This window comes from Mytilus edulis, chromosome 3 (assembly GCF_963676685.1).
Source record: "Mytilus edulis chromosome 3, xbMytEdul2.2, whole genome shotgun sequence".
Lineage (NCBI taxonomy): Eukaryota > Metazoa > Mollusca > Bivalvia > Mytilida > Mytilidae > Mytilus > Mytilus edulis.
In genome coordinates this window covers 95,296,615-95,310,491 of record NC_092346.1, presented here as the reverse complement: position 1 = coordinate 95,310,491, position 13,877 = coordinate 95,296,615, and the positions used below count along the sequence as shown (strand labels likewise).

Below are 13,877 nucleotides of genomic sequence, written 5' to 3'. Positions count from 1 at the left end.
TTTTAGTTTTACTGGCGTAATGTATGTAGACTTGTGTTTTGGACTGAAATAATAATCAAGTGTATTTTGGCAAGATAAAGTGAATAACTGAATTTTATATAATATAATGCTGAACAACAATTAAGTATTTTAATGATTGCGTGGGAACATGATAAATTCAAATGTGAAACTTCCGAATGTTTTATACAAGGATCCCACAATATTAAACTGCTCAATGCATGAAACATGTATATTGCAAACATTTTGTACATTGAACATGATAATTTTGAATGTTTAAAACAAGAACCACAATTATTTCATTCAACAAATGGTTTATACATTAAACAAACATACTTCAATTTTTTACTTACATCAGATTAACTCAATGTTTGTTTTTTCTAAGTAAAACATGAAAACTGCAAATGTAGAATATCTACTTCATACAAACTTCAAATGTTTTGAACATGAAGCATGCATATTTATTTGTTTTGCTCATTGTTAAAGGCTGTACAATAATCAATAGTTTTAAATGTCTGTGTCATTTGGTTTCTTGTGGAGAGTTGTCTCATTGGCAATCATACTATATCTTCTCATATTTTATGTTTAAATGTTGTGTAGGTTCATCACACAAGCTTCACCTGTCTTTACATGAAATATGCATTCTTCAAATGTTTTGTACAAGGAACAAACATACTGCAGGTGTTGTGTAGGTACAAAATATGACCATATAAAAAAAACTCAGAGGAAATTTCTGAACAGAATGTGAATATATCAATTTTTTTCTAAATGCAAGGTGTATTTTCCAAAGATATTGTACAAAATCGTCGTTTCTTCAAATGTTTATTTTTAGATATATCCTCCATAGGTAAAATGATTTATACAGGGAACCTACATCCTTAATATGTAGGTACATCCTTAATATGTAGGTACATGTACATAAATCCTACATATGTCAAAGTTCTGTACATGGATCCTGGTAATATACTCTTAGTGTTTTGTATACAAACATGTATACCTCAACTGTTTAGTTCAAAGAACTCAATAACCACGACCTTGGCATCAAGTAATAGCAGAGAAATAATGCATACACAATAATAAAAACGCTTAGCAATTCTTATTTTCTTAATTTCAACTTCGGAAAAACAAAGTCAACTTCACGAAGAGAATGTACAAGGTTTATATGTGGTGTTGCACCAAATGATTGAACTCCAATCTCTAACTTGTTCTTGTATATATCCAAATTTTCAATATCTAACTGGTTTGAAAAGTCTGCTTTTATTTCACTCACATCATCAAATAGTTCGTCAACTCCATTACAAAATAATTTGTAATGCAAAACCATCCAAAGTGCAATAATTGACACACCTTGTAATTTACAATCTGACTGAGATATCAATGGAAACTCTGAGGACCACACTAAAACATCATGAACAGGTTCATACATTACGATATAAAACTCATTTGGACTAATGATAATGTGTGGTATGAATCCTGTAGAACTTGGATTTGTTATCTGGTATGCTAAGGCAAACACAACTGTTTCTGCAGTGGCTTTATCCTGAACCTTATTTAAATACGATTCTAAAACGCAATCACATAAAATGTTGTCATCATCCTCTTCATTCCCATCTGTAATTTATAAATATGAATACATGTGAGTGCTACAATAGTTATAATGCACAAAACTAGTTGACTCAATTTTAATTATGCAGTTAAGCTGCATTGTGCGAGCACCCTAGATTTGTGTTCTACCCAATAAATCCTGAAATACTTGCCATTGTTATTATCTAGCTTGTTACTATGTTATATATAACTAATTGAACACTTTTTTAATACTTTTTATTCTGGATTACAAAAAAAATGACCAGAAAAACCTTAAATGATCGTCGATTTATCCAAAAGTTTTAAAGTTACACATAGGAAGTAGTGCTTATTAAAAATCCTTGTGTAGTTCATTATGACTCGTGCTTTTAGCTAAGATGTCAAAGAACAATTGTATGAAATATTTAATCGCCGAAAATCTCTTAAGACAAGCAGTTTAGATTTCCAAAATGACAAAAGTCGTAGGAATATTGTTTGTCATCAATACGTAGTACAACTACGTCAGTAGTCTATTATATAATTCAACTGTTCATGCTGTTGGCGGCAATTTCAAATTAGAAAAAGAAATTTTCGTAGCTTTTCAATTTGGAGGCAGGTGTGCAAATTAGCGGTGGTCCGAGACCTTCCACTTTTGCAAGCGGAATTTCGACTAGGATAGTTGGTTTCTAGCTACGCCCGACGTAGTCGCCTTACATTTGAAAGAAAATAAGAAATTACTTTGCAAACCTTTTCGGCACCATGTTCACCAAAGTCTCCAAATTAAACGAGCTAAAAACTTATTTTTATCATTATTATTCGTGACGGCGATGTTCATTTTCTTCAACCGCTAGCTTTATACAGAAAATCGCCGACAAATATTGTATAAATTCGAGTAAAATCGTATCTGATTGACAAAAACAACATTGTAAACACATAACAATGGCGGCCGTGAAGACAAAATTTTACAAAATCGGATCCGATTCCGGAAGCGGATAAGGATAATTCCGGGTTTGACGATCATTTACAAAATAAATCCAAGCAGGTGAAAAAATACATCTATGCATGGTAAATGAATATAAACACTAGTATTGTAAACCAAAAGATATATGTAAAAGAAAGAAAAAGCTAAAAAATATTTTATTCAGAAACTAAAAATTACTTTTTGATAAATTTTAATTTAAAATGATCCAATACAACGTGACAGCTGGGAACAGTATATCTAACAATATACATGTTCATGGTCACAGTCTAAATTTTCTTTATAAATGATAAATGATGATAATGCATGTGAGATGCTTTTAAAGTGTAAACATATTACTGCAATTTCGAGGGGTTATTTGTTTTTTCTCAATTTTGAAGGGTCAATTAAAGTAGCTGAAAGTTTTCACAAATAATGCAACTATATTATATATACCTTAATGTAAGTAAATCATATGATATATAGGTGTCATTCTTTGGGCCACTCTACCCCCTCCTGTTTGATAACTTGGAAACGGTCGAGCTCCCCACCCCTAAACCATATGAGGGGCAGATCCAGGATTTTAGGTAAGGAGGGGCGCAAACTTAAATTTTCGCCGAGCTGTTCACAGCTTATTAAAAAAAAATTGAGGTAAAATTATCGGAAATTTCTTTATTAAGCTGAGAACAACCCATGCTTGCAAATTTAAGGGGGGTGCAAGCCCGCAACCCCCCCTGTCCGAATCCGCCCCTGCATATATTCAAGTATAGGACAATATAATAAATAAAAAATGAAATATAGGGGGAGTCCCTGGAGATACCCCACCCCCTCCTGTTTGAGAACTTGGAAACGGTCGAGATCCACACCCCTTAACCATATATATTTATGTTTGTGACAATATGAAAAATCAAATGAAATATAGGAAGAGTCGCTAGGGGTCACCCCACCCCTCCTGTTTTAGAATTTAAAAATGGTCGAGATCCCCATCCCTAAACCATATATATTCATGTATGGGACAATATAACAAATCAGATGAAAGATAGGGGGAGTCCCTGAGGTCACTGTTCACCCTCCTGTTTGAGAACTTGGAAATGGTCAAGATCCTTACCCCTAAACCATATATATTACTCATGTATGGGACAATATAACAAATCAAATGAAATATAAGGGAAGTCCCTTGGGTCACCCTACCCTTCCTGTTTGAGAACTTGGAAACCAATGAGATCCCCACCCCTAAACCATATATATTCATGTATGGGACAATATAACAAATAACAAATGTAGGGGAAGTCCCTAGGGTCACCCTACCCCCAGTGGCGGATCAAGAAATTTTCATAAGTGGGGCCCGCTCCAGTCACGCTTCAGTGATTCCCTATATAAGCCCCCTTCCCCCTAAATCCCCTGCCTACCCCTACCTGTTTGAGAACTTGAAAACCGTTGAGATCCCCATCCCTAAATTATATATATTCATATGTATGGGACAAAATAACAAATCATTTACATTTACTATGGGCAAGTCAGTCAGACCTCATCTTTGATCCCTGTTGTAGTGAACATTTGTCTGATTCGTGTCTCATAACTTTTGTACTATAGAACACAAACTCAGTTTTCTTTCCAGGGAAACCAGTCCATTCATACTATTACATGTTCATACTACGTCAAATTGAACTTCTAGCAGTCAAATAAAACCAAGGTTAACTACCAAGTAGAACAACTGCAATCATTGGGAACTTGTACCACTGCAGACTCACCATAAAAAATATACATTGATATATGCATTGCTTTTGAAACCTTGATAACATATAAACTATTTGCCTTAATAAATACATCATTAGATAAACATGAATGTACTATACATGAATGTTTAATGTTGAGGCAACATTGCCACAGTTTTCATAATTACGGTTGTCTTGGTTTTTGGTTAACTGCCTTCAGCGCTTACAGCGCTTTGATTTATTGTTATTAGTAATGCAAGCATGAAAAGCCTGAGAAATATTATTTTATCTTACAATAATATAAATTGACAACAATTTATTTCATCTTATTCATAGATAAATTACAAAAATATGAAAATAGTTGACGAACCTATAAATCACTGTAAAGATAGATTTGAAGAAAATACCAATAAAAAGCCTTCTATATGTCGACCTATTAGTACATTGTTTATACCTTCCTTAGGACTCAGGATATGAATATTATAAATACCAGTGAAGAAATAAGCCATTACTTCTTAAACGTAAAATATATTTGGGCCAATCTTTTTTTTAAGTGGCTTTACTGTTAAGTTCGTGTTCACCTTAGAACATACTGTAAACGTTTATCCAATTATAAAAAGTCTTAAATAAACAATTTACAATGCATCTAGGTTTTATTATATGCATCAGCATTTCGTGTGTATTTTAGTCTAGGCGCTATCTTATTTACTATTGATATGACCTACCAAGACTACTGACAGTCACATAACCAGATATAAACATAAACATGATATTATCATGACTATAGATATAAATAGATAGTGAACTCTTGAAATAGGATTTTTCTAGGTCTTTTTTATTTCAAATTATAGGTTTAGGTAAAGTTTGGTTACATTTGGCCAAGTAGTTTCTGAGGAGCAGATTTTTGAAAAATTTAGCAAATAATGACAGACAATGGACGCAAATTGATGAGAAAAGCTCACTTGGTCCCTTTGGGCAAGGTGAGCTGAAAATGAGGTTTGTAAAATCAAAATGGTTTACCCTTGTCTCACTTTCAATTTTGACATTCTTTTCCTTTTAAGTCATGTCAGTGTGATCTTAAGTTTTAAAAAACTTTTACCTGAGATTTTCATTTTTTTATTCCGAGATGGTCCATCATCATTTAATGCCAAATATACACTGGCAGTTGATTCTGGTTTCTGATCTGAGAATGTCATCATAATGTCTATGAATCCATGCCATACATCTGCATGTCCTATAATAATAAAGTCATTTTAAATTCAACAACTATTTTTACGAATCAAGATAGATGGCAAGTAAAGGGGGAAAACTATTTTTGTAATTTGGAAAAAAAAACATTACACAGAAACAAAAATTCCGAAAACTTATTCTGGAGGACGAATCTGAAATAACAGATTCATGTATTATTAGAAATGAACAAAAACAATTTTATAAAAAAATTGTATACTAGTTCTAACTCATTGTTACTTGAATCTTACAGGAGCACATTTTTTCAGCATGACAATCCTTTTATTTCAAAACCTATCGAGGAAGAGATGGAATCATGTGAAGGCCCTTTATCAGTACAGAAATGTCTGTCTTCTCTTAAACATATGAAGAACTCTAAATCACCTGGTATAGATGGATTCACTGTTGAGTTTTATAAAAATATATTAAATATTAAATTACCACTAGTAAGATGTTTAAATGAGGCTTTAGAATATGGAAAGTTCTCTATCACTCAAAGACAGGGACTCATTACCTGTATACTAAAGGAGGGTAAGTGAAAATTTCATTTAAAGAACTGGCGACCTATCACACTGCTGTGTGTAGACTATAATATAGTATAAAGGTAAGCATATAGGTGAATGTACCAGATTTATTTATGATCTGATGGAAAAGATGGAAGAAGACAACATTCCTGGACTTTTACTTTCAATTTTGAAAAAGCTTTCAACACAGTCAAATGGTCTTTTATATATGAGGCTTTGCAGTTTTATGGCTTTTACCATACATTTATAAGTTGGATTAAGACATGCTACTGTGATGTCTCTAGTGCAGTGTTAAATAACGGTTATAATTCAGATTTCTTTTCATTAAAAAGGGGGGTCCGTCAAGGGGATCCTCTGTCTCCTTATCTATTTATTCTAGTGCTAGAATTACTAAGTGCAGCTATTAAAAATGACCCTGATGTTGCGCGTGTAACAATTAATTACTCTGAATTTTTGTTGAGTCAATATGCTGGTGATTCTTCCGTAGTCCTGGATGGTGACCCAAAATCCCTAAATCAGTGTTTATACTTGTTTGATAAATTTTCAGAATGTGCTGGACTTAGGTGTAATGTTGATAAAACCGAAGCCGTATGGATTGGGTCAAAAAAGGGTAGTATGGAAAAACTTTTGACAGAAAAAAACCTTGTTTGGAACCATTCTGGGAGGTTTAAACTATTAGGTATATGGTTTGAGCTTGCTAAAATGGATAAAACTCTATGTAATTTTACAGCCAAGATAAACAGTATCAAGGCATTACTCAATACTTTGGCATATAGAGAACTAACGTATATTGGAAGGGTTGTAGTTATTAAAAATTAAGCACTTCCCATTTTGGTTTAAGTTGACTGTCCTTCCTAATCCCCCAGGAGGGGTTTTGAAGGAGATTCAGAATATACTTTTTAACTTTTTATGAAAAGGTAAACCTGATAAAGTGAAAAGGGCAGTGATAATGTCCGAACACTGTGATGATGGTCTTAAGATGCCTAATATTTATTATTTTTGCTATAGTGTAAAAATGTCTTGGCTGTATAAATTATAAGATCCCCAAAATTACTCTCCTTGGAAAGTCTTGCTACTTAGTTATATACATACTTAAAAATTATGGCATTCTCCTGCCTTTCAGTGCAAAAGAAGTCATTTTAGGTGTGTCTGAGGATTTTGTTAACAGTAAAACAGTTAATAATATTTTGTTGTTACTGAAATATTATATATACAAATGTAGATGTAAGAACATATCCCCCCACAAAATATGGTGGGGTAGAATATTTAAAATATTGGATTAATATAGAAAAATACTCTGTATGTTTCTTAACCCCTGTACAAAAAGTAAAAATGGATCAGAAATAGCAATTGTTAGAAGCAGCTTTTATTTAATTTATTTGATTAATTAACAAAATATTTGTAATATTTATATCTATATCTAATTATATCTTTATGACTTCATTGATTTATCAAGTATAACTTTATTTTTTATATAAATGTGTATCGAATACTGTAGTATGTAATTTCACATATTTCATCATCAAAAATAAAATAATTACAAAAAAAAGATAGAACAAGCATTTTGTGAGTATTGCATGGCATTCCATAGTCCCCTACCGCTTAAAAATTCATTGAAATGGAACGAAGTTCTAACGTGATCTATAACTTTTCAGGGTGTAAACTACATAAAATAACAAACAAATCTACCACTTAATTCTTCAAATAAATAACTGAAGAAAAGAAAAAAATCCAAGATGTCAATTATCTTTTTATTACAATGTCTTTTACAAATGTTTTAAAAAATGATTATTTCCCTCTGAACATAAATCTTGTAATAAATTAATATTTCATTAAAATTTAATTCTAGGGAAAGTTTAAAAAAGAGTTATTTCCCTTTGAACATAAAAAATCTAGTAATTAATAAGTAGTTCATCAAAAATATAATTCTAGGGAAAGGGTTTTAAAAGAAAAAGGCTAACATTTGTGAAAAACTTGACCTGTAACTTGTCATGATAATACAATACACCAAATATCAATCAATATCTTCAAGCATGAAGAAAAAACAGTCTGGAAAACTGATTTGTCAAGACTGACAGATGGACAGACAAACAAAATGCAAACCTAAAGTCCCCTTTTACTTAACTTGTAGATAGGGGACTAAAAAAAACAGATACAAATACGTGTCCTCAAGTGCTTTCGATTGTTAATTTTGATCAGAAATTCTCAAAGAAATTCTCAAAGCCATTTCTAATTCACAAAGAAAGTTTTATGTTGAAAAGGGACCTAAAAAGAATAAAAACAAAAACATTGATTGAGACATTAAGTGAAGTAATGTGATGTTTGGTCATTGGATATTTCTTTCTATTAGAATTCTTCGATTAGATATAATCTTTTTTAGGCAAAACATTAAAGAACTCAGATTCTCAATGCTCTTCATGAAATGAAACACATGAAACATGAAAACTTAATTAAAAGCCTATTTCTACATATACAATATGTATTCAATGGCGTTGTACATAAATGACATATAAAATACAAAAATACTATACAAAAATACAATATGTATGTTCTATACCAAAAATTGAAAATATACACTGTGATACACAAGAAAAAAGTCAGAAAAGTTCAAAATAATTTTCGAAATACAATGTTTTCAACCGACATTTAAAAGTATCCAAAGATTTAGAATTTTTTACATTTGTACCTAGTTCATTCCACAATTTCCTACTTTGGCCTTTTTAAATTTTGTAATTCAAATCTCTGATGATTCTTTCCTGAAAGATATATGTGTCCAAGTACAATATGTATAGCCTGGTAGGGAATGAGTTTACAGAGAACTAGATGAAATGCTACTATTTACCTATTCCAGTGGCACCATAACAGATTTCTGTGTCACAGCCACACTTGCATTTGTTATTTATTTTTTCTTGACAATTGTTGTCTTTGTTTTTTATCGTTGAATCCACCACATATTGTTGTCCTGGAGAGAGCTTCCCAAACAAGTGTTCTGCTAATGCCTTTACCAGTACACTTTCTTTATTTTCTGTACTATTCATCTTTTCCAAAGCATTCTGTATGTTTTTCTCATGAATTTCTAGAAGCCAAAAGAAAGAAATATTCAGCTCAGTCAATACATTATTATCTCAGTAGGGAACAATTATGGTTCATAAATTTTATTCACGCCCTGTCCTGTCTGTCAAAATATCAACTGAATACTGATATTCTTACATGTATAAGATTGAGTTATTTATCAATCCTCTTACTGAAAAGCAACTTATTTTCGAGACTTTCACTAGTAGGATAATAACGCAAATTTAAAATCATAGAATGTATATATATGTAGGACTCTAAAGTGCGATGGTACTCTAAAGTGTGATGGTAACGCTAAAGTGCGATGGTCTACGCTAAAGTACGATGGTGTCTCACGCTAAAGTGCAATGGTTGTTTGTTTCTCTAAAGTACGATGGTATATCACGCCAAAGTTCGATGGACCAATAGGGTAAGGTTCTAGGGCTTTATAAAATAACGTTTAAGAACATTCAATGTAAAAATACATGTAGTCCTTTTGTATAATCTAGTATTATACGGTATACCATATGTGAAAGGCATTAAGTTTCAACAATAGTTTGAAGTGAATTATTCTAAAAGACTGACGTAATAATTGCTAAAAATCAAGGTTGGCAAAAAAGCGGTCAATACTAGTATTGACCATGCCAGTGGTAAATACCGGTATTTACCGGGAAATACTGGCAAATACTGGGAAATACCGGCAAATACTGGTCGATTGAAATTTTGAGTGGACATTACTATAAAAACCACTATCTACTTGGTCAATTATAATTACAATTAATAATTAATTTATATAGAAAGTGTTCAAACCATTTTTAATGCTTTCATTTCTAATTCTATTGTTAATTCAAACAGGTATCTACATTGATTAATGTGTACATAATATTATAGTAAAAGATAAAATCTTTTTGTTCATGCTTCAAATTTTCATTTCCAGCATGAAGAAGGTTTTTTTTTTTATCTCACAGTTAGATAGCTATAAACAGGAAATAATTTATTGTTTAAGGGAGTCTTCATATATCAATTTTATTACTTTCAACCCATGTACTGTCAACTTTTATTGGAGGCTGTTGTTTTAGTAATTAAATTTTCACACCTAGCAATGCCAGGTGATAGCTATAGGTAAAAAGACCCATGTAACTTCATTTACCTGTAGTTTTATTTACCTTTAATTTTAATTACCTGTAAAATCATACATTTTGAATAAAAATATATTGATTTAAACATGTTGAAATAAAATATAAATTTGTATATATATATATCTTAAGTATGCAATATCATAATTCTTAAAAACTTAATTTTAAATCAGAAGTAAGAATAAGTGTTATAAATGAATAAAACATATCAAATTCATTACCTTTATAAGCTGACACATTATATTTGACTTTTTATCAAGATTTTACTTCATTTAATAGTAGAAACAACCATGAAAATTTCAATTGACCAGTATTTGCCAGTATTGACCACTTGGGGAGTATTGTCCGGGGCGGTAAATACCGGTAAATACCACTGGTAAATACCGGGGGTGGTATTTACCGCCCAACCTTGCTAAAAATGTAATTTTAGGTGGCACAGAATGCTATATTTCTTGTACTAGTCAATGATTTTTTTTACAATTTGGGCATTTTTACAAATATTGTGATAATTGGTGTAGCTTGCCGTTCACACGTAGTCTATCACTTATTGGAACACCTCCCCTTACGATCGTCCTTATAGTTGAAGATACAAAATGTAATTATTATCAGAATATGTAACATTTATTTGTTTGATTTATGAGAGAGAAAGTGATGTTTGCCGAGCTCAATTTAAGCCTTTTTTGTAGCGACTACACATCCATGTTATATATTATCCTGCAATGTGCATGCTAATGTTTTAGCCGACAATTTATAATTAACACATGAAAACATGTCCCTTTATTTTGCCGACTTTGCTTTTCAATAAGAGTGACAACATTTTAACTGAGACCGCACAATAAACTGCAACTAAAACAATGATTTAAATGCATCCGTTCGCTTCCAATAAAAGCAGGATCGACAGGGAATATAGTAAAACGGTCGACAGCAGGATAAAAGTTCTTCTTCAAACCACCAAAATGAAACACCTTTGCTTTAGCCGACAAAGCACGGTTTGGTTTAAATTAATTTAAGTCATGACATTTGGTTTAAAAGTTGTCAATCAAATGTCTGTAGTTTATTGACCTTTATTTTCCGGTGTGTTCATTTTTAGTTTGTATAAACGACTGTTAACGTCATAATCCAACTACATTTCTAACGTCTTTACTTTCGCGGACCATCGCACTTTAGCGTATGGAAGCATCGCACTTTAGCAAATACCATCGCACTTTAGCGTGACCATCGTACTTTAGCATCCCCATCGCACTTTAGAGTCCTACATATATATGTAAAACCTGAATCTTTCCCCATCCAACTTATAATATCAACATGATCAATGATCAAGTGAATTAGAAATTCACGAAATTAAATAGCCGCATAGTCATGAAAGTGGACTAGAAAGGGTAAAACGTGAAATAAAGTATCCTTGAAATAAATTGGTTTACAGTATTTAGTAGATGTGACTATCTTTTCATTCTTTTCCAACTGATCTGGAAATTGTTATTCTAACTGCTTCTACACCATTGTACATTGTTGTACACTTAACAGTTATAACCTATAGATTTTGTATACTGACTAAGATGGTTAAGTATTTAAGTATTGTAAATTCAGAAATTATTGCGAAAAATCTGACATTTTTGTTTACTTTCTGATGCATTTTTAAATGAAATTACCTGCACCTACGATCATACATGTACTTGTCATACATTGGGCGCAAAACAAAAAAATCGGGAAAATCCAACATTTTCTTTACTTTCTGCAAATTAAAATGTACATGAATTATGGGGCTCTTTTAAATGAAATACTTAGAAGAAAATCATACGTGAGGCACAACAGCGACTTGTGCAAGCTTCCATTTCATTGGATAAAACTGTAACGTGATCAATTTCCAATATTAGTTCAAGGTCTTCAAGCTGTCAATCATTTTATTTATATTTACTATGTGTCTTACTCATTTACATATTTATCTAAAACAAACTCATTCTTCGGATTTGTTTGTTTAAATATGGTAACTTGTCATTCTCGTAAGAACCATGGTATATAAAGTACTTAATATTCAGAAATGCATTTGCATACAATTCGTTTGAGGTTACATGTAATACGTTTTACGAAAAAAAACCATAAATTTAATGAATACATGTATATTGTGAAAGATGATAATAAACTGCTTGGCTGAGCATAGCTGGATATTTTGCAGAGGTCAAACCCTGAATAGTTGGGCCAAAAATGGACACAATATTCAAGCTTGATACAGGTCTAAATTTAATATAATTATATGTGTACGAATTGAATTTGATGTGGTTCATTGGTGATTTTTTTTTATATAGACTAGACCATTTGAATGGATTTACACAATTGTACACTAGTCCCTTTTCAGGCTCTTTATAGCTTGCTGTTCCTGTTACCTAACTTGAAAAGGCTGCCTTTTGAAGATGGTCTTTTGACCTAAAATGTGGCCAAGTGGTCTGAGTGGTTACTACTGCAATCACTAGCCAGTCAACACTGAGGTTGTGAATTAGAACCCAATTTGTGTGGGTGTACTTGACTCCAATCTTAATTGACTAGGATTGTCAGTTTTCCTATCAAAGATAGGTGGTTTTCTCAGAGCACTCTGACTTCCTTCACCAATAAAAACTGGCCGTCACTATCTAGCCTAAATGCAGTGCTTAAAAGTGGTGTTTAAACACCAAAAATCAAAATTATTTAATTTATATTTATCTAGTCCTGATACAACATTTTACAAACTACTTAATAGAATATATAACTCACAAAAACATGGGTTGCTGAATAAACCAGGTGTTGAAGTGACTTGAATAAGACATACATTCATAGGTATCTACCTTTTTCAGCAAAGAATTTGATCAAGGTTTTCAGTGCTGTCATTCGTTCATCAACATGATCAAAACAAGTTGATTTTTTACTATCAAGTTTAGACTGCAGAAAACTGTATCCTGATTCAAATAGCTGAGACATCAATATTCCATACCACTGGCTTTCATTTTGGTCTACTTTCCTCTTTAGATCGCATGTTGCACCAGAAAAAGAATGGCATTCATTTCCATTACAGTTACTACCAAACTTGAAAAATCTAAAGAGAGTGGATTTCGAAAGAAACTGTTGAAACGGAACTTTATCAAAAAGAAATTGCTCTTTCTTGTTGCTGCATGAAGGCTTTGATGTTTTATGAGCCATTTGTAAATTTTGTTCAGATTCAAAAAATCTTGCTTCACGAAGGGGGTTACAAGTAAGGGGAATGTTTACACCAATATTATGCTGGAAATATGTTCTTTCTTCTATATCTTCCTCCAATTGATGGAGAATGAAGTAAGACAACTCGCCCCAGAGACGAATCGCCCTACACCAAATCGACTGATTTATGAAAAGGGTAAAATTTCGATGTCTTTATCATGTTCATAATAAAAGTCTGCCAACTCGCCCCACTTACGAGAAAAATATCTATTGTAAGCCATATTACATAATAATATTTGTGTATTCATGGTTTGTTGTTGTTCTTCTTCTATACGTAAATCCTTCCAATTATGGAACACCTCCTGAGAACGGATATCATCCAGACGGGAGTTAATTAAAATTTATACACTAAAAAGTTTCCCCAAATAACTTAAAAATTTTAAATTCACTGTACACGGATAAAATCTAAAATATTTAAGGACTGATAAAATAATTTACGCAATAAAAGGTAAAAATATCTAGGCCCTATCAATAATTGTTT

The 13,877-nt window shown here is 32.0% G+C and overlaps 1 protein-coding gene across 1 annotated transcript; it reads right to left on the bottom strand.

The window, feature by feature from the left end:
• Positions 1–88: 88 nt before the first annotated feature.
• Positions 89–13,472, bottom strand: LOC139517831 (uncharacterized). Its single transcript, XM_071309283.1, has 4 exons — positions 12,988–13,472; positions 8,827–9,060; positions 5,333–5,467; positions 89–1,608 (listed from the first exon to the last, which is right to left on the bottom strand). Exons 1-4 carry the CDS (start codon positions 13,337–13,339, stop codon positions 1,094–1,096), a joined length of 1,236 nt encoding a protein of 411 aa, XP_071165384.1. The 5' UTR covers positions 13,340–13,472; the 3' UTR covers positions 89–1,093.
• Between the last annotated feature and the right edge of the window lie 405 nt (positions 13,473–13,877).